This window comes from Nerophis lumbriciformis, linkage group LG15 (genome assembly GCF_033978685.3).
Source record: "Nerophis lumbriciformis linkage group LG15, RoL_Nlum_v2.1, whole genome shotgun sequence".
NCBI classification, from domain to species: domain Eukaryota; kingdom Metazoa; phylum Chordata; class Actinopteri; order Syngnathiformes; family Syngnathidae; genus Nerophis; species Nerophis lumbriciformis.
Genome location: NC_084562.2, coordinates 33,210,651 through 33,229,218, shown reverse-complemented (window position 1 = coordinate 33,229,218; position 18,568 = coordinate 33,210,651). Strand labels below are relative to the sequence as shown.

At 44.8% G+C, this 18,568-nt stretch overlaps 1 protein-coding gene across 3 annotated transcripts in view; it reads left to right on the top strand.

Annotated features, from left to right (window-relative positions):
• adamtsl5 (ADAMTS like 5) overlaps positions 1–18,568 on the top strand; it is a 201,009-nt gene that overhangs the window by 39,053 nt on the left and 143,388 nt on the right. For all 3 annotated transcript variants that reach the window (XM_061975081.2, XM_061975078.2, XM_061975077.2), the window contains exon 2: positions 3,723–3,798. In XM_061975081.2, the coding sequence (XP_061831065.1) occupies positions 3,723–3,798 (76 nt within the window). The remainder of the gene's footprint in view (positions 1–3,722; positions 3,799–18,568) is intronic.

Sequence of the window (18,568 nt, the reverse complement as noted above, 5' to 3'; positions counted from 1 at the left end):
ATATTATTTTAACGTCATTAGCTGGCAGTATCAACTCATTCTGCTTCAGTATGATGTAAGGGGTGTAACGGTACGTATATTTGTATTGAACCGTTTCGGTACTGGAGAGGAGGCTACGCCGGATAGTCGAACCTCGGATTCAGGAGGAACAGTGTGGTTTTCGTCCTGGTCGTGGAACTGTGGACCAGCTCTATACTCTCGGCAGGGTCCTTGAGGGTGCATGGGAGTTTGCCCAACCAGTCTACATGTGCTTTGTGGACTTGGAGAGGGCATTCGACCGTGTACCCCGGGAAGTCCTGTGGGGAGTGCTCAGAGAGTATGGGGTAACGGACTGTCTTATTGTGGCAGTTCGCTCCCTGTATAATCAGTGTCAGAGCTTGGTCCGCATTGCCGGCAGTAAGTCGGACACGTTTCCAGTGAGGGTTGGACTCCGCCAAGGCTGCCCTTTGTCACCGATTCTGTTCATAACCTTTATGGACAGAATTTCTAGGCGCAGTCAAGGCGTTGAGGGGATCTGGTTTGGTGGCTGCAGGATTAGGTCACTGCTATTTGCAGATGATGTGGTCCTGATGGCTTCCTCTGGCCAAGATCTTCAGCTCTCACTGGATCGGTTCGCAGCCGAGTGTGAAGCGACTGGGATGGGAATCAGCACCTCCAAGTCCGAGTCCATGGTTCTCTCCCGGAAAAGGGTGGAGTGCCATCTCCGGGTTGGGGAGGAGATCTTGCCCCAAGTGGAGGAGTTCAAGTACCTCGGAGTCTTGTTCACGAGTGGGGGAAGAGTGGATCGTGAGATCGACAGGCGGATCGGTGCGGCGTCTTCAGTAATGCGGACGCTGTATCGATCCGTTGTGGTGAAGAAGGAGCTGAGCCGGAAGGCAAAGCTCTCGATTTACCGGTCAATCTACGTTCCCATCCTCACCTATGGTCATGAGCTTTGGGTCATGACCGAAAGGACAAGATCACGGGTACAAGCGGCCGAAATGAGTTTCCTCCGCCGAGTGGCGGGGCTCTCCCTTAGAGATAGGGTGAGAAGCTCTGTCATTCGGGGGGAGCTCAAAGTAAAGCCGCTGCTCCTCCACATCGAGAGGAGCCAGATGAGGTGGTTCGGGCATCTGGTCAGGATGCCACCCGAACGCCTCCCTAGGAAGGTGTTTCGGGCACGTCCGACCAGTAGGAGGCCACGGGGAAGACCCAGGACACGCTGGGAAGACTATCTCTCCCGGCTGGCCTGGGAACGCCTCGGGATCCCCCGGGAGGAGCTGGACGAAGTGGCTGGGGAGAGGGAAGTCTGGGCTTCCCTGCTTAAGCTGCTGCCCCCGCGACCCGACCTCGGATAAGCGGAAGAAGATGGATGGATGGATGGTTTCGGTACGGGGGTTCCGGTTCGGTTCGGAGGTGTACCAAACGAGTTTCCACACGGACATATTAAGTAGCGTAGCGCAAGCTGTGTAAACAATGCACACCGAGGCACAACACACGGCATGCTAGTAACGACCGGGCTACGACTACATATAAAAGCCAGAGCTGGAAGACTCTCCTGCCTCGTTAATATCTCCCGTTTGGGAACACTTTGCGGACATTGTTCAGCAGCGGTAAGGCATGCTTCTGCCAACACGTCAAACATGCTAACCCATTTGAAGCGGCACCACCCCCAAGTGAACATCGCTTCAACAAAGATAAAGACAAGCAAACAGCTCCAACCTCTTACTGCCAAGTTAGCAAGGCTGAGGGGGGGAAAGAAAAGTTAATCTGAGGCTGAGTTGATTTGAAACTGTTTAATGTTGCACTTTTTTGTCATTTTATTTAATCTGAGCAACAACTTGAGGCAGTTTAATGTTGATTAACGTGGACCCCGACTTAAACAAGTTGAAAAACTTATTGGGGTGTTACCATTTAGTGGTCAATTGTACGGAATATGTACTGTACTGCGCAATCTACTAATAAAAGTCTCAATCAATGAATCAAAAAAAGCACTTTATATGTAGAAAAGTTTTGTTAAGAAACCATTCTGAGCCTTATCTTATTTAGTTTTATTTTATATATGTTGACCACATTAACCCTGGCAATGGACCCTGTGTGTACAGGTAAAAGCCAGTAAATTAGAATATTTTGAAAAACTTGATTTATTTCAGTAATTGCATTCAAAAGGTGTAACTTGTACATTATATTTATTCATTGCACACAGACTGATGCATTCAAATGTTTATTTCATTTAATTTTGATGATTTGAAGTGGCAACAAATGAAAATCCAAAATTCCGTGTGTCACAAAATTAGAATATTACTTAAGGCTAATACAAAAAAGGGATTTTTAGAAATGTTGGCCAACTGAAAAGTATGAAAATGAAAAATATGAGCATGTACAATACTCAATACTTGGTTGGAGCTCCTTTTGCCTCAATTACTGCGTTAATGCGGCGTGGCATGGAGTCGATGAGTTTCTGGCACTGCTCAGGTGTTATGAGAGCCCAGGTTGACCCTGGATCTCAGGAAACAGAGTGGACCGACACCAGCAGATGACATGGCACCCCAAACCATCACTGATGGTGGAAACTTTACACTAGACTTCAGGCAACGTGGATCCTGTGCCTCTCCTGTCTTCCTCCAGACTCTGGGACCTCGATTTCCAAAGGAAATGCAAAATTTGCATGGTTGGGTGATGGTTTGGGGTGCCATGTCATCTGCTGGTGTCGGTCCACTCTGTTTCCTGAGATCCAGGGTCAACGCAGCCGTCTACCAGCAAGTTTTAGAGCACTTCATGCTTCCTGCTGCTGACCTGCTCTATGGAGATGGAGATTTCAAGTTCCAACAGGACTCGGCGCCTGCACACAGCGCAAAATCTACCCGTGCCTGGTTTACGGACCATGGTATTTCTGTTCTAAATTGGCCCGCCAACTCCCCTGACCTTAGCCCCATAGAAAATCTGTGGGGTATTGTGAAAAGGAAGATGCAGAATGCCAGACCCAAAAACGCAGAAGAGTTGAAGGCCACTATCAGAGCAACCTGGGCTCTCATAACACCTGAGCAGTGCCAGAAACTCATCGACTCCATGCCACGCCGCATTAACGCAGTAATTGAGGCAAAAGGAGCTCCAACCAAGTATTGTGTATTGTACATGCTCATATTTTTCATTTTCATACTTTTCAGTTGGCCAACATTTCTAAAAATCCCTTTTTTGTATTAGCCTTAAGTAATATTCTAATTTTGTGACACACGGAATTTTGGATTTTCATTTGTTGCCACTTCAAATCATCAAAATTAAATGAAATAAACATTTGAATGCATCAGTCTGTGTGCAATGAATAAATATAATGTACAAGTTACACCTTTTGAATGCAATTACTGAAATAAATCAAGTTTTTCAAAATATTCTAATTTACTGGCTTTTACCTGTATATGTATGTTATGCCATTGTTTACAAATTTGGTAAATAAATAACCAAAAATGTTATATTTTGTTGTTTTCTTACTGTACCCTGTGTACCGTTACACCCCTAGTATGATGCAATCTAGCAGTGCGACGCTCAAACTGCTTCACACTGTCACTTTTTTCGATGATTTCTTTCTTAAATTCAGTGAATATCATCCGCTCTACAAGGGCTCACAATGAGGCCAAAAATGATTGCAAACGTCAGCTTTCCTGGTCTAGTGTTGTCTACACCTCTGTATTTGTCTCATGACTAAGGATTCTGCTTCCATTGTTTGTGTCTCTGTGTGTTTGCAGGAAGCTGACGCTGTGTGAGGCCCTGACCTTTGTCTTGCTGCTTGTTGCTCCCGTCTGCCTGTCCTCTCTGCAAAACGTAAGTCTTTGAGACAAGATGCTGCACGACAATGTCGGAAAAGTATCTGCTCATTTTCAGGGGTTATGTAATGACATAAGCTCACAAAGAAGAGTAACACGATTGATTATGGGATTCTCTCAAAGCAGCTGACAGAATGTCATATCACCAGTGTTGTGACTAACGCTTTACAAAGTAACACATTACTGTAACGCCGTTATTTTCGGCGGTAACTAGTAGTCTAACGCGTTATTTTTTATATTCAGTAACTCAGTTACCGTTACTACATGATGCGTTACTGCGTTATATTTTATGTAGTATCGGCTAGAAACAGAGGAGATCTGAGTTTGTTTTATTGGAGAGATGCAGTGTCGTCCTTCTGAATCTTTCTGTGTCACAAGGGGGAGAAGAGGCGCGCTGTGTGTGTGTCTGTGTTTACTAACAAGACATCATGGTGGAGCCGAAGTCGAGTTTCTTAACATGGAGATATTCTCATTACTTTTCTTTTGTCGAGTACAAAGAAAATAGCATTTTAGTTAAATGTAAGTTGTGTCTTTGATCAAAGATCCTATCTACTGCCCAAAACAGCAATTCAAATCTGCTGAAAGCAACATGCTTCGACGAAGCTAGTAAAGAGAGACACACTTCACCTCTGCCTCCACCACCACGTAAGCAACAGCGGCTGGATTTTAACGGGGGGACAGCTAATTAGCATGATACCGGGCGTCAAACGGCAAATGGCACCTGGACAGTGAGTACATAAAAATGGAAAGCGAGCTAAAGAAAACACTCCAAACTCTGCCTCTGCTCATCATTCAGCACTGAAGGTACACACTGTCAATTCTCTTATATAATGTTGCTCTTTCATTCTAGACTTCTAGAGTGTTTGATTATCACATCACTCTAAATGTACAGACTATAAAGTTCACAAACATAAAGAGGGATCCTAGTGGGCCAGGCCAATCTTTCCTTATCTCTAAACTAAAACTGGGGAAATGCGTAGAGTGTTCTGGGCTTCAGTACAGTGTTGATCTCCTGAAGACATGATTTTATTTCAGAATTTATTGAGAGAAAAAAATGCCTGGCTGGGTTTATGTATGTCACATGTGCCTTCCTTGGGTGAAGTCAGGTTTGCAGCTATGTTGTTATTATGCTGTTTGTTACTTATGTATGTTATGTTGCAGCTATTTAAATCAGCACTGAATGTACACACTGTCAATTCTCTTATATAATGTTGCTCTTTCATTCTAGACTTCTAGAGTGTTTGATTATCACATCACTCTAAATGTACAGACTATAAAGTTCACAAACATAAAGAGGGATCCTAGTGGGCCAGGCCAATCTTTCCTTATCTCTAAACTAAAACTGGGGAAATGCGTAGAGTGTTCTGGGCTTCAGTACAGTGTTGATCTCCTGAAGACATGATTTTATTTCAGAATTCCTTGATAGAAAAAAATACCTGGCTGGGTTTATGTATGTCATGTGTGCCTTCCTTGGGTGAAGCCAGGTTTGCAGCTATGTTGTTATTATGCTGTTTGTTACTTATGTATGTGATGTTGCAGCTATTTAAAATAGTTTTGTCAATTTGTTCTGGCCTGAAATAAATTGGCCCTTTGAAACATATCTTTGTCTTTGTGTGTTGTAGACCACATTGCTTAGCAGAGTTCAGTGATGCAAATGCATGTCAAGTTGATCAACAGATTGTATTATTCTCCGGTGCAATAACAGTACCGTATTTTCCGCACTATAAGGCGCACCGGATTATTAGCCGCACCTTCTATGAATTACATATTTCATAATTTTGTCCACCAATAAGCCGCCCCGGACTATAAGCCGCGCCTACGCTGCGCTAAAGTGAATGTCAAAAAAACGCTGCGCTAAAGTGAATGTCAAAAAAACAGTCAGATAGTTCAGTCAAACTTTAATAATATATTGAAAACCAGCGTTCTAACAACTCTGTCCCAAAATGTACGCAAATGTGCAATCACAAACATAGTAAAATTCAAAATGGTGTAGAGCAATAAATAGCAACATAATGTTGCTCGAACGTTAATGTCACAACACACAAAATAAACATAGCGCTCACCTTCTGAAGTTATTCTTCATTCGTAAATCCTTCGAATTCTTCGTCTTCGGTGTCCGAATTGAAAAGTTGCGCAAGCGTGGGATCCAAAAATGGCCGGCTCCGTCTCGTCGAAGTCATCGGATTCAGTGTCGCTGTTGTTGTGCAGCAGTTCTGTGAATCCTGCCTTCCGGAAAGCTCGGACCACAGTTGTGACCGAAACTATCTGCCCAGGCATTTACGATCCACTGGCAGATGTTGGCGTATGTCGACCGGCGCTATCTGCCCGTCTTAGTGAAGGTGTGTTCGCCTTCGGAGCTGTGTGAAAAAAGCCACCCGGCCTCTTCGCGTAAACTTCCCTTAACCACTCGCTCATCTTTTCTTCATCCATCCATCCCTTCGAGTTAGCTTTTATGATGACGCCGGCTGGAAAGGTCTCTTTTGGCAAGGTCTTCCTTTTGAATATCATCATGGGTGGAAGTTAGCATGGCAAGCTAGAACCACAGTGAAGGATGACTTCTCATTCCCTGTGGTGCGAATATTCACCGTACGTGCTCCCGTTCCACAGTGCGGTTCACAGGAATATCAGCTGTGAAATACGGTAGTAATCCGTGTGCGGATGGAGAGATTGCGTCTTTTTATGAACCGGATCGCTTAGTAGGAGCCATTTTGTGGTCTTTACAGATGTAAACAGGAAATGAAACGTACGGTGATATCCGCGCGTTTTTTCTTCTTCTTCCGGGGGCGGGTGAAGCGCTTCCTGTTCTATGGGGGCGGGTGCTTTCCTTGGCGGTTGCTTGCGTAGAAGAAGAAGCGCTTCCTGTTCTACCGGGAAAAAAGATGGCGGCTGTTTACCGAAGTTGCGAGACCGAAACTTTATGAAAATGAATCGTAATAAAGCGCACCGGGTTATAAGGCGCACTGTCAGCTTTTGAGAAAAATTGTGGTTTTTAGGTGCGCCTTATAGTGCGGAAAATACGGTACTGAAATTAAGGCAAAAAGAGCATTAATGGAGCCTTAAAAAAAAAAAAAAAAATTAAAAAGAAGTAACTAAATAGTTACTTCTCACAGTAACACATTACTTTTTGGTGTAAGTAACTAAGTTAGTAACTGAGTTACTTTTGAAATAAGGTAACTAGTTACTGGTTTTCAGTAACTAACCCAACACTGCATATCATGCTGCATACAAATGTTTGGCCACTTCTTGACGTTAGGAAGGACACATAGCAGAAAGTAACAGTACTCCCTGGTATTTTCTGTTGGGCTTTTAAAATGTTACATTTCGAACAAGAAAGATTCATCAGCCAAAATTGCACAACATAAAATCTGTCTGTCATAGGACCTGAATCTGCCACGTTTTGGAATTGCAGTATCGATCTACAACAGTGGTGTCAAATTTGTTTTCATTGAGGGCCACATCCCAGTTATGGCTGCCCTTGGAGAGCCACCATCCATCCATTTTCTACCGCTTATTCACTTCGGGGTCGCGGGGGGCGCTGGAGCCTATCTCAGCTACAATCGGGCGGAAGGCGGTGTACACCCTGGACAAGTCGCCACCTCATCGCAGGGCCAACACAGATAGACAGACAACATTCACACTCACGTTCACACACTAGGGCCAATTTAGTGTTGCCAATCAACCTATCCCCAGGTGCATTGTCTTCGGAGGTGGGAGGAAGCCGGAGTACCCGGAGGGAACCCACGCAGTCACGGGGAGAACATGCAAACTCGACACAGAAAGATCCCGAGCCTGGGATTGAACCCCAGACTACTCAGCACCTTCGTATTGTGAGGCAGACGCACTAACCCCTCCTCCACCGTGCTGCCCTTGGAGAGCCACGTTTGACAGTAAATATAAATCTAAATGTATATTTGCCTTACATAATAGCTTTTGCATTTAATTAGAGATGTCCCGATCCTGATCACGGGATCAGATCACGGCCGATATTTGCCTTTTTTAACTGATCTGTGATCGGCTGATAAACTGCTGAGCCTAGCCGATCTTTACTGCAGTTTTGTCCAAGTTAGGACTGCAATATTTTGTCGAGTAAATCCGTTAATTCAATTAGAAAACAGCATCGATTGGTATTGTGTTGCTTCGTTGACTTGTTTAATGAGTAAAATAAGAGCAAGACTGCTCCGATATAGCGCACATGAGAGCGGTCCACCTATTGGTGATGTGCTTGCCCTGCCGGTGATGTGGCCTGTGTGTGCAGTCGGGGCCCAGGGACAGCAGGGTGCGGATTAAGAGAAATGATTCAAAGAAGCTGTAGAACCATTCATACTGGCCTATTGATAATAATAATAATTTGATTTGATCTGGACACTGAAAGCTCACAGTGAGAACTCAGAAGCCATCATTCATTCACTCCATGTTCTCACTAAGGTGATGGTAAGCGACATTTGTAGCCACAGCTGCCCGAGGGTAGACTGAAGGAAACGTGGCTGCCATAATGGCAGCCTACGGCCTCTCCGACCACTTGCAAACATTCATTCACATTCATACACCAGTGTGAGTGCGGCGAAGTGTCTTGCCCAAGGACACAACGTCCGTGACTGGTATGACGGAAGCTGGATTCGAGACAGGAACTTTCAACCTTCTGAGCCACGACGTCCCAATATCATATATCATAGTTATTTTAGCTGATTTTCCACTTACAATCGAAAAACGTTTGTCTTTACATCTTCCCTTTCTGTATCTAACAGAGTTAAATGCTGCAATTAAGCTAATTTGTCCTCTTAGTTTCCGTAGGGGAATACCCTGCTCATTTTGATAATGATCCAATCACATCCCAGCCTTTGACCAGCCTCAGATGTGAGCAGGTCTCTGAGGTCTTTGAGTGTGCTTATTATATTGTTTATTCATTTTAAGCATGTTTGATACACCCCTTTAAATTGCAAGGCACTTGGTCTTCATGCTCTGATTGCCGCTGCACCACGTTGTTCTGTGAACGCCGGAGCAATCGCTCATCGCTGTTTGTCTTTGTGTCAGGCAGACACACACCCCCATTCTCCCACTAGGCTCTCCCTGGGAGTGGCTATAATAACCAGACACTGAGATAGACTCTACCCTCTGCACAAAGGTCACCACATGTTATGCGTTGAGCCACGTCTATGCTCACTCAGTCAACATTTGACCATTATTAGCGGTTATTAGCGTGCATGGACAGTTCTTGAGGCCATGCGCGCCTCAGTGCAGCGGCCTTTAGGGTAAAAAGGGTGTGGTGAAAATGGTCGATTGTAGAAGTTCAGTCTGTAAGGAATTAGTGACGTACTGTATCAGCATGTCAACTGTCAAATTGACATGGTCAGCAGAGTCAATAGTGGGTAAAAATTGGTGGACAAACATTTTTGATAAGTTCCGCCTGCTCAGTGGCCTTGTGGTTAGCGTGTCCACCCTGAGATTGGTAGGTTGTGAGTTCAAACCCCGGCCGAGTCATACCAAAGACTATAAAAATGGGACCCATTACCTCCCTGCTTGTCACTCAGCATCAAGGGTAGGAATTGAAGGTTAAATCACCAAAATGATTCCCGAGTGCGGCCACCGCTGCTGCTCACTGCTCCCTTCACCTCCCAGAAGGGGAACAAGAGGATGGGTCAAACGCAGAGGTTAATTTCTCCACACCTTGTGTGTGTGACTATTAGTGGTACTTTAACTTTAAATGTCATAAGAGCATATTATTTTTATTTGTGTGTTTAAATATGTTTATCTTCCTCCATTTTAATTTGTAAATGTTTTAGAAAGTTTTTATAATAAATGCAAATTGATTGATCAGTTCGTTTCACTTCCAGTTTTGACGTCACATGAGTTCACTTCCTTTTGAACAGACCATTTCAACTCGAATCTGTCTAGTATATATCAATAACTTTGTGAAAAGACAGCATAGGGAGACAAAGGGAAACATTTTGTAGGGAGAACGGTTGGATTTGGAGTTGGCGTGTCGGAAGCTGTGCGAGCTGAACATTTAGTTGAGAAGGGTGAATGATACATTGCTAATGGCAGGGTCGAAAAGGGATTCAAGTAGAAGTGAGGAAAATATGGAGGAAAGCAGGAATTTTGCAGGAAGAGGTTTTGTAGTAGCTCATCAAGCAGCCGTGAGAAAGAGAAAGTGGTGCGAAAGAAGACTGATAAGGAGGAAGAATTAAAAGTAATTCTAAAATTCAAGGAAGGGCAGGATATCTGAAAAGTAGGGCCAAGTGAAATTACCCGGTTCCTCTGTGGAAACATAAGCGGTGTAAAGAGGGCTAATGTGCACAGCAATGGAAAATTAATTATAATGTGTAAGAGTGAGGGTCAAAGAGAAAAGGCTTTAAAACCTAAAAGCATTTGTAAAAAATAAGTTGCATTGGGGAGAACGTGTGAGGAACTCGCATGGCTGCCGTTTGTGTGACCCCAAGATGCAAGAACCAGGATGAGGATGAGCAGGTAAGATGATTTTAATAATGAAACAACAGAGAAATGTAGCAGTCTTGCATACAACAGTTCCAAACATAGTCTATCGTCGAGCACTGAGGAGTGCTCGAGTGAAAACATAAATAGGCATCTGCTGATTGGCAGCAGGTGTGGACCGGCTGCCAATCACCGGCAGGTGAGGAGAAAAACAGTGCTCAGCGGAACCAACAGGAAATATAACAAAATAAGAGCACTGACAGGAAGTAAATACAAAAACATGGAAACAAACCGAAATGAAGTGACAGATCGTCACAGGACCCCCCCCTCAAGGAACAGATTCCAGATGTTCCCTGGAAACAAGAACGGAAATAAGTCCAAAAATTACGGGAGGGAGGAGGGAGGACATGGCGGAGGGTCGCCAGGCCAAGTGTCCCCGCAGCCAGCGAGGGAAAGTCAGGTGGCGGCGACGCGTTGAACGCCGCTGGAACTGGCGAGGCGGGCGACCACGGAACGGCCACATTAGTGGCCGACAAGGAGGCGGAAGCGCGTGGTACCTGAGCACCAACAGCTGCGAAGGTCCACACGCAGGTTCTGCAGATCGCTGCCGACAGCGCGGATGAAGTCCATAACACCGTCGCATCTTTGGCGGATGAGGAAGAGGTCGCGCAGCCGGTGGTGACGATGATGATGATGATGATGATGATGATGACCATGAAGATGGCGGCGCTTTGCGAAAGCCCGCCAGAGACGATGTGGTTGTGGGTGGATCTGCTGCCGACCAGGAAGATGGCGGTGTCATGCGGAGTCCCACCGGTGACGCGGAAGATGTCCGCGCAGTGCGAATGCGCGCCAGAGAAGATGAAGGTGGCGGCGCCGTGGAAAGAGACGATGATGTCTCCGTGGGAGGAGACGATGGCGGGGATGACAGCGGCGTGTGCTTGGCTGCACTGCTGCTGGTAGTAGCCCCCCCTCCACTAGGCGGATGCCAGACGCCGTCCACCACTGGGAGAAAGAGTTCTGGGTCTTTTATGTCTCCCGGTGCGAAAACCAGGGACGGGCGGAAGGGGGCCAGGAGGAGGGAAAAAGATACGTCCCTCGCCGAGTCCCAGCAGGAGGCCAGGAAGGACATCACGTTGGGCTCCACTGGAGCCTTTGCCGGACTGGCAGGATGAGCGGGTGCTGGAAGGGATAGCAGCCGTGGTGCAGCTGCTGGAAGCTGCCTTGGAGCAGGAACGGGTGTTGGGCACTCAGCCGGTGTTGGTTGTCGTGGCGCCGCGACCGGCGTAAGACGCGGGGCTGCGACTTGCGTGCGACGCGGCGTGGGAACCGGTGGTCGGCGCGCTGGCACAGGCGATTGCCGTGGAGCCGGGACAGGATGCACAGCAGGCGACGGGGAAGATGGCGGCAGTGGCCGCGCCGGTCGGAGATCCGGAACCGGCGGCCGAGCCGGGAAGAGCGAAGGCGGCGGTGGCCTAGCCGGTCGGAGAGCCGGAGCCGGCGGCCGAGCCGGGAGGAGCGAAGGCGGCGGAGGCCTCGCCGGTCGGAGAGCCGGAACCGGCGGTCGAGGCGGAGAGGGAAGGTCCGAGCCTGCTGTGGGCTGGGACCGCACAAACCTGGCTTTTAAGTCCTCCAAAAATTGTGCGGTCCAGAAGGTCGGCTGTGCATCGCCGACAGGGGTTCTCGCGAGGACACAATCTTCTGGCTCGACGATACTGTGAGGAACTCGCATGGCTGCCGTTTGTGTGACCCCAAGATGCAAGAACCAGGATGAGGATGAGCAGGTAAGATGATTTTAATAATGAAACAACAGAGAAATGTAGCAGTCTTGCATACAACAGTTCCAAACATAGTCTATCGTCGAGCACTGAGGAGTGCTCGAGTGAAAACATAAATAGGCATCTGCTGATTGGCAGCAGGTGTGGACCGGCTGCCAATCACCGGCAGGTGAGGAGAAAAACAGTGCTCAGCGGAACCAACAGGAAATATAACAAAATAAGAGCACTGACAGGAAGTAAATACAAAAACATGGAAACAAACCGAAATGAAGTGACAGATCGTCACAGAACGGTAGGATCTAGGAGACTAACAAAATGATTAATATATGATATTCCAGTGAGGGAGGATTTGGACAAAATGAAGGATTTCATTAAAGGAGGGCAAGTAGTCATGAAGAGATTACAAGCATGGGGAGGTGGAGAAAAAGTGGATAGCCAGTGTTAGTGGAATTTCCAGAGGAATCTTTTCCGAAATGTGTGTTTATAGGGTACATGAGGTATAAAGTGAGGTTGTTTGTACAAATACCCCTGTGGTGTTACAAACACCAGAAATATAGCCAATGGTGGTTTACTGTAAAGAAGAACAAACATTCATAAAATTACATCTAAAATGATTGTCAGATTCAGAAAGTACAAGAGTCTGTCCGCATGAACAATGTGATTATGACTGGCCTTCAGATAACACATGCCTAATGTTTGAGCAGCTGATAACAGTGGAGGAGGACAAGATGCTGCTTCTTCAACAGTGCAACAAGTGGCCAACTTTCTGCAATAAAAGGCGGTGAATGTGTATGTCAGCAACATCAACACATGTATTCCAATTAGGGCTGGGCGATATATCGATATACGCGATGTATCGCGGGTTTGTCTCTGTGCGATAAAGAAAATGACTATATCGTGATATTCGAGTATACATTCTCACGCAGTTGTTTTTAGCTGCTGGCATTACACTACAGGCTCTCCTCGCTCTTTCCTGTGTCTCCTTCTCACAGACAGACAAGCGTACCTTTTTACACACGTCACATACTGTCACGACATACGTCACATACGTATACGCCTTTGCGCAGCAAAGAGGTAGCAGCATGGGTAACGTTAGCTGTGATGCTAGCGGAGTGGAGTGGTAATACGAGAGATAGAAGGTGCGAATCTGGTAACAAATGAAGGAATAATTAATTCCCCCAAAAAACAGCACAGGGTCCATCGTCTGGCGGTGGTTTGGCTTCAAGTGGGAATATGTCGAACAGACAACCCTAATTTGTCAAGTGTGGGGCAAAAGCGTTGCTATAAAAAGTAGCATTACTGCTAATATGTAGCATCATTTGAAAAGTCACCTGCTATAGAATGAAGAGTGCGTACTTCGAATGTCAACATCTCCGTTCGGTGCCACACGCCCACACTATATCAAAATGCTGAGGCAAACATTTCCAGATCAACATCGTATGAAAAAAATAGTGATTTTTTTAGTTGTGATTTCCTTCTCTGCATGAAAGTTTTAAAGTAGCATATATTAATGCAGTATGAAGAAGAATGTTTTAATGTACCATATTTTTCGGACTATAAGTCGCTCCGGAGTATACGTTGCACCGGCCAAAAATGCACAATAAAGAAGGAAAAAAACATATATACGTCGCACTGGAGTATAAGTCGCATTTTTGGGGGAAATTTTTTTTGATAAAATCCAACACCAAGAATAGACATTTGAAAGGCAATTTAAAATAAATAAAGAATAGTGAACAACAGGCTGAATAAGTGTACGCCATATGACGCACACATAACCAACTGAGAACGTGCCTGGTATGTTAACGTAACACATCATGGCAAGAGTCATTCAAATAACAATAACATATAGAACATGATATACGTTTACCAAACAATCTGTCACTCCCGATCGCTAAATCCGATGAAATCTTCCTCCCCGGTGTCGCCTCTGGTATGTCATTATTATTACTACATTACTACATTATCAATAGTAGCCTCTCTTCTGGAATAGTTCCAGTAGAGTTTAAACATGCAGTGGTACGACCTCTACTTAAAAAACCCAGCCTCGACCCCTCTCTCCTCTCTAACTTCAGACCTATCTCTAATCTTCCATACATTTCCAAAATATTAGAGAAGGTTGTCTACAGTCAGTTGTTGCCCTTCTTAGAGGATAATGGTATCACTGAGCTGTTCCAGTCCGGTTTTAAAGCCCTCCACAGCACAGAGTCAGCGCTTCTAAAAGTTTTGAACGATATCCTCCTGTCCACTGATTCTGGTAAATATGTTGTCCTGGTGCTTTTAGATCTGTCTGCTGCGTTCCACACCGTCGACCACGCCACCTTAATCACTCGTCTTGAGAACTGTGTGGGCATTAAGGGCGCCGCCCTCAACTGGTTCCGGTCGTACCTAACCGACAGGAGTTTTTGTGTAAAAGTAGACAGTTTTATGTCGTCCACAGCTCCTTTACCACATGGGGTCCCCCAGGGCTCAATCCTTGCCCCAATTTTATTTGCGCTTTACCTTCTCCCCCTTGGTTCTATTTTTAGGAAGTACAGTATTGCATTTCATTTTTATGCCGATGATTGCCAGATTTATTTTCCCATGGCACAAAATAACACGGTTCAACGTCTTATTGACTGCCTGCACGACATCAAAGTCTGGCTTTCAGCTAACTTCCTGAGCCTAAATGAAGATAAAACAGAAGTTATGTTGTTCGGTCTAAGTCGCTCTCCCTCCCCCAACGTTGACCTCGGCACTCTGACCCCGTATCTCAGCGACTCTGTCACAAACCTGGGGGTAAAGTTTGACTCAGATTTTAAATTCGAAAAACAAATCAGCAGCGTCGTTCAAAAAAGCTTTTATCAATTACGCCAAATAGCGAAAGTGAAACCGCTTCTATCAAGACATGATCTTGAGAAATTAATCCACGCTTTTATCTCGACTCGTCTTGATTATTGTAATGCCCTGTATGTTGGCATTAGCCAGGCCTCCCTCGCCCGCCTGCAGCTCGTGCAGAACTCTGCTGCTCGTCTGCTAACACAGACCCGCAGACGTGAGCACATCACCCCTATTTTAGCATCCCTTCACTGGCTCCCTGTGCGTTACCGAATACATTTTAAACTCCTTTTATTTGTTTTTAAATGTCTACACAACCTCGCGCCAACCTATCTCTCCGACCTCCTTCAGCCTTACTGCCCCACCCGATCCTTAAGATCAGCCGATCAGCTGCTGTTGACGGTCCCTGACACAAGGCTGAAGCTTAGAGGTGACAGAGCTTTCGCCGTTGCTGCTCCCAAGCTCTGGAACGACCTACCCCTGAGTGTTAGACAAGCCTCCTCTCTTCCTGTTTGTAAATCTCTCTTAAAAACATACTTTTATTCCATGGCTTTTAACACTGAGTGATATCCATCCTGCAATGGCGCCCCATAATACACCTGCTGTGATCCTGTTTTTATGTTTTTATTAATTCTATTTTAATTATTTATTTTTTATCGTGTTCTGTTTGTGTTGTGTTGTGTTTGCTCGGTACTCGTTTTATCTTTTAACCTGCTCATTGTACAGCACTTTGGCTACCCCTGTGGTAAATTTTTTTTTAAATGTGCTCTATAAATAAAGTTGATGTCCTTTCTTTCTGCTGCTCGATTGTCGTTCTTTGCTGCATATTTCACTACGTCCAGCTTGTAATCTGCAGTATATGATTTCCTTTTCGGTGCCATTTTAGTTCAGCCCTTCTCAGTTTTTAGAAGTTACCGCCAATGTGGTTGTGATCCATTTTAATAGCTCCGGCAGTAGCGTATAGCATATAGCAGTTAGCATTCCATGACCCACAATGCACTTCTGCCATGACCCTCCCCCGCCGAATTCTTATTGGTTGGCGTGTGAGTGATGATTGCTGACGTGTGTGTGACGATTGTGGACATTTTCTTTGTCTCTTACGCGAATGAGATAAATAATATTATTTGATATTTTACGGTAATGTGTTAATAATTTCACACATAAGTCGCTCCGGAGTATATGTCTCACCCACGACCAAACTATGAAAAAAAGGTCGACTTATAGTCCGAAAAATACGGTAGACACATAGAATCATCATACTGCTGTGATTATATGCATCAAGTGTTCATTCAAGGCTAAGGCAAAATATCGAGATATATATCTTTCTCTGTCAGGCTGGGGGACGCCACTTCTTCTTCTGCTCCGCTTTACTGTGGTGTCCCCCAGGGATCTATTCTAGGCCCCATCCTGTTTGCACTGTACCTTATTCCTCTTGGAGAGATTTTTAAGAGGCATGGAGTGTTTTATCACTTTTATGCAGACGACTGCCAAATTTATATGCCTATTTCAAAAGGCCACGGCCCCCTGACACTCCTTCTCAACTGTCTATGCGACGTCAAGGCTTGGTTAGCCCAGAATTTTTTAATAATGAATGAGGGAAAAACGGAAATTTTAGTGTTTGGTCCGGCCCTCACTGACTTGGGACCATTGCAAAATTATGTGCGTCCCAAAGTCACCAGCCTTGGCGTCACTATAGACAGCCATTTTAAACTTGACAAACAAGTCAATGGCGTTTTAAAATCGTGTTTTTATCATCTTCGTCTTTTAGCAAAGGTAAAACCGTTTTTATCTTTTAACCTTTTTGAACAAGTCGTGCATGCTTTTATTTCAAGTCGCCTGGACTACTGCAATGCACTTTATGCTGGCATTAGTCAAAAAGCTCTCTCCCGGTTGCAGTTAGTCCAGAATGCGGCAGCACGACTTTTAACAGGGGCCAGGAGACGCCAGCATATAACCCCAATCCTTGAGAGTTTGCACTGGCTCCCTGTTCATTTTAGAATTGATTTTAAAACCTTGCTGTTTGTTTTTAAAGCTTTACATGGACTGGCACCTCAGTATATCTCGGACCTCATCCAAACTTACAATCCTGCGCGCGCTCTGAGGTCCGAGAGCCAGCTCCAGCTCGTGGTGTCCAAGACGAGACTTAAAACCAGGGGAGACAGGGCCTTCTCTGTGGTCGGCCCTAAGCTCTGGAACACTCTGCCCCTCCATGTTCCAACTGCTCCCACAGTGGAGTGTTTTAAGTCTCGTCTTAAGACCCACTTTTATTCTCTGGCTTTTAACACTACGTGAGTTGTGTGGTCCTCTGTTGTCCTCTGTGTTTTTAAGATTTTGCTTTTTGCTTTCTATTTACTGTTTTAATTGGTTTTACCCTTTGAAATTGTTTTTAATCACATTTATTTTATATTGTTTTTAATTGTGTTTAATATTGTTGTGCAGCACTTTGGAAACATTTTGTTGTTTAAATGTGCTATATAAATAAAGTGGATTGGATTGGATTGATATCGTGTATCGCGATATGGCCTTAAAATATTGCGATATTAAAAAATGGCCATATCGCCCAGCCCTAATTCCAATGTCACCACACCTGTCATCATCACCATCAAGTTCACTAGCAAATACAACAAAGCAGCTTTCCTGAGGCAGCGAGTCAAATTGAAAGTAACAAATGTCCAACATCAATGAGTATCTGACAAAATGCAACGCTGACATCGCCAAACAGGCACACAAGTTGAGGAAACGAGAAAACTCAGAGCACTTGGACCACCAACTGTAAAGTGTACATCAAAGTTAAATGGAGGACAGGAAAAAGCCAAAGTGCCTGTAAAAACATCAAGGAACTTGACAAATACTGAAGATGACATCATTTTAACTCCAAGGACATGAAAGACACAAATCATAAAGACTTGTTGCAGCTGAAGCATATATTATGACAGATTCTACTATATTAAGTAATACATAACATGCATTACCTATCACCAATAAGTTATTACGTATTTTTTTTTTTTACCAACACCTTCAAACAGGAAATGAACTTTTATGTAACAATGTAAAAGTTATGGTGTGAATAAACTATCAGTAACATATATAGAGAATGGGTAGGATTAAACATAAGATTTCTTGAAAAAGTAAGCGCTGGCCATTTTTAACCCCTGACCAATCACAGTAGGCGGGGTCAGGTAGCAGGCTGCAGAATGCGAGCGTGTGCCAAGAGGATGAGAATTTAGATTTACCATGTACACAACTGTATAATTATAAAGTACAGTGATACCCAGAAGTGTGGACTCGAGTCACATGACTTGGACTCGAGTCAGACTCGAGTCATGAATTTGATGACTTTAGACTCGACTTGACAAAATGTAAAAAGACTTGCAACTCGACTTAGACTTTAACATCAATGACTTGTGACTTCACTTGGACTTGAGCCTTTTGAATTGACATGACTTGACATGACTTGCTACTTTCCCCAAAACCCAAAGATGAAAAAGTTATTCGGGAGCGCTCCGTATTTTTCATTGTGTACTTGTCTATCAGCGTTGCGTGTGTCAGCTGGTGTGCTCTCAGTACAACAGCCAATCAAATTAGATCTACTTTGTTTTCATCACACAGCATTCATCCAATCAAATTGCAGGACAACCAACGAAGAAGACATGTCCAAACCACACGCCAGTGAACAAAAAATGATACCTAAAATAATTTCGTTTGGGTATAAAAATTACGAGGTGGTCAACACAAAACGGTTTGCAG